General features: G+C 43.1%; 1 protein-coding gene across 1 annotated transcript in view; it reads right to left on the reverse strand.

Annotated features, from left to right (window-relative positions):
• Window positions 1–3,002, reverse strand: part of pkd1b (polycystic kidney disease 1b) — a 196,357-nt gene that overhangs the window by 66,293 nt on the left and 127,062 nt on the right. The window contains exon 31 of the mRNA XM_048611156.1: window positions 931–1,151. Coding sequence (XP_048467113.1) covers window positions 931–1,151 — 221 coding nt within the window. The remainder of the gene's footprint in view (window positions 1–930; window positions 1,152–3,002) is intronic.

Genomic DNA, 3,002 nt, shown 5'->3' on the forward strand with positions numbered 1-3,002 from the left:
TGATGCTGCTGGCCTGCTGTGTTCATCCAGCTCTACACCTTGTTATCGCTTTGATTCCACGTAGACTGCTGAGTCCCGTTATACAGTACAACTTAGAGAATATGGTCTCAGTACGAGAGTGAAGTATCAGAGCAGTCTAGTATTCTGGTGTATCAGCAGCAGCCTGCCCAACAATAAGAACTTTGATGAGTTTTAGCAACTCAGTTTCCCAACATACAAACAAGGAACAAGAGGTAGGTCACTTGGCCCTTCGATCTTGCTCTGCCATTTAATAAGATTGTGGTTGATCTGATTTTAACCTCAAGTCTATGTTCCTGCATATCCCTGATAATCTTTCATCCCTTGGTCGTTAGGAATCTACCTCTGCTTTAAAAATATTTAAAGATTTGGCATCCAATGCTTTTTGAGGAGAGGAATTCCAAAGATTTACAACACTCTGACACAAAAGAAATGTTTCTACATCACTATTTTAAATGGGTTACCCTTTATTTTTAAACCATGATCCCTCGTTCTAGATTCTCCCACAAGAAGAAAAAAGTCCTTTCGACATTCTTCCAGTCAAGTCTTAACATCTTACATTTACAGTAAGTCACCTCTGACTCTTCTAAACTCCAGAGGATACAAGCCTAACTTGGCCAGCCTTTCCTCATGAGGCAATCCATTAAAATCCAGGAATAAGTCTAGTAAATCTTCTCTGAACTGCTTCCAACACATTAACATCTTTCCATAAGTACAGTGACCAGTACAGTAAAGAGTACTTTGGATGCATTCTCACTGTATAATTGAAGCATAACTTCCCCACCTCTGCATTCAGTTCCCTTCCTGATGACTTGCTGTACCTGCATACTAACCTTCCGAGATTCAGATTCCTGTGTCATCACAGCCAATACAACAAACCCAGTTGATTGAGGAAGTCTTTCCCTTACTTACCTGATGTTGTCAGCTGATTATGTTTCAAACTCCAGCTATCATAGGAGTCTGCGATGGAAAGGGAAAGGGGATCTTCATCCAATGATGAGCATGACTTGATCCCTTGTTTGCGCAAAGCTTTCTTCCGTTTCAGAATTTTGTTTTGACTGAAGGAAGGATCATGGTTCAAGAAGTCAGGGAGGTCAAACAAACTGTCATATGATGGCCAGCTCTTCAGAAAGCTACAGGTCAGAGGGAAAGGAGAGAACAGTTTTATATTGTAAATTCAAACACTTCACTACCTGAGAACGAGTTCGGGCCTGACAGCCACTTCAAGAGGGGCACAACAAGATCCTAAAGTTTTGTCAAAGATCTGTAGCTCAGGTTGTGGATGAGGTTGTTGATTTGCTCTCCGAGCTGGCTTGTTTTTGTTCAGATGTTTCATCACCATGCTAGGTGACATCATCAGTGGAGCCTCCGATGAAGCGATGTTATTCTACTCCGCTTGGAATTTATACTGACCAGTCCGTTATGGTGAGTAGTGTCGTTTCCCATTTTGATCTGTATTGGTTTGTATACGGAGTCCAATTCTATATGTTTGTTGATTGCATTACACGTGGAGAACCAGGCCTCTAGGAATTCCCGTGTGTGTCTATGTTTGACTTTGGCTACTATGGTTACCTTGTCCCAGTTAAACTGATGGCCTTCATTGTCTGAGTGTACAGATATTAAGGAGAGTTCATCGTGCTGTTTTGCTGCTAGCTGATGTTCATATACTCTGATGGCTAGTTTCCTTCTTGTCTGTCTGTCCGTCAAAATACATGAACATCAGCTAGCAGCAAAACAGCATGACAAACTCTCCTTAATAACGGTGCATTCAGACAATGAAGGCCATTAGTTTAACTGGGACAAGGATAGCATAGTAGCCCAAGCCAAACATAGACACGCACCGGAATTCCTAGAGGCATGGTTCTCCACCTGTAATGCAATCAACAAACATATAGAATTGGTCCCCGTACACAAACCCACACAGATCAAATCCGGAAATGACACTGCTCACCATAACGGACCAGACAGTATAAATTCCAAGCGGAGTAGAATAACTCCACTTCATCGGAGGCTCCACTGACGATGTCACCTAGCATGGTGACAAAACATCTGAATGAAAACAAGCCAGCTCGGTGAGCAAGTCAACAACCTCACAACAAGATCCTATTGATTTTTGGGTAATTTGTTCTCAAAGTGAAAAGGTGCAAGTAGTTACATTTACATATGGTCATTCTGAAGTCTGGAAAAGTGCTAAGCACTTTACAGACTTTGGATATGTTGTCACTATTTCAATTCAGGAAACATAGCGGCCAATTTGAATACAGCTAGCTCCTATAAGCAGCAATGGTATATAGAGAGATTAATATTGGCCAGGACTCCAGTGAGAAAATAGCCCTTCACTTCTTCAAATCATGCAATTGGAGTTTTATAGTTCACCTGAAGGAGAGAGCTGGCCTTGAGTAAATGAATCATCTGAAAGAGGCACCTTTCAATGGCGCAGAGCTTGCTCAGTGCTACTTTGACTTGTGTTCCAGACTCTTGAGTTAGATGCAAGCCCATAACCGTCAGAATCAATGTAAGAACTGTGTGAATTGGGAAATGGAGCAATCTGCATCTTAAGCAGCCAATGCCACCACATTAAGCACTTCTAGCTCAGCTTCCTTTCACATTTGGAAGCAGAAAAAAGTGTTGAGTACACTATGCCAAAGTTCCTCAGCTCCAACCCCTTACACCAAAGCCTTTTCAGCCACCAACTGCCCTTTGAAATAGCTGAATAAGATGGCAAATACTGACCAATTAGAGACAGCTTTATAGCTGGCCCGTGTCATTAGGAGCTGGTCACTGTCCAAATTGATTTCATGTAGCACCATCCAGCCAGCGGAAACAGCATATAGCCCTGTAACAGGCCAATCATTGACCAAAGGCAAACCAGTGCACTGAGATGAAGGAGGTCAGAGAGGGAGGGAGGGAGGTCCGGAGGTAAGAGAGGGAGGGAGGGAGGGAGGGAGGGAGGTCGGGAGGTCAGAGAGGGAGGGAGGGAGGTC

The sequence above is a fragment of the Rhincodon typus genome, chromosome 23 (assembly GCF_021869965.1).
Source record: "Rhincodon typus isolate 14 chromosome 23, sRhiTyp1.1, whole genome shotgun sequence".
NCBI classification, from domain to species: domain Eukaryota; kingdom Metazoa; phylum Chordata; class Chondrichthyes; order Orectolobiformes; family Rhincodontidae; genus Rhincodon; species Rhincodon typus.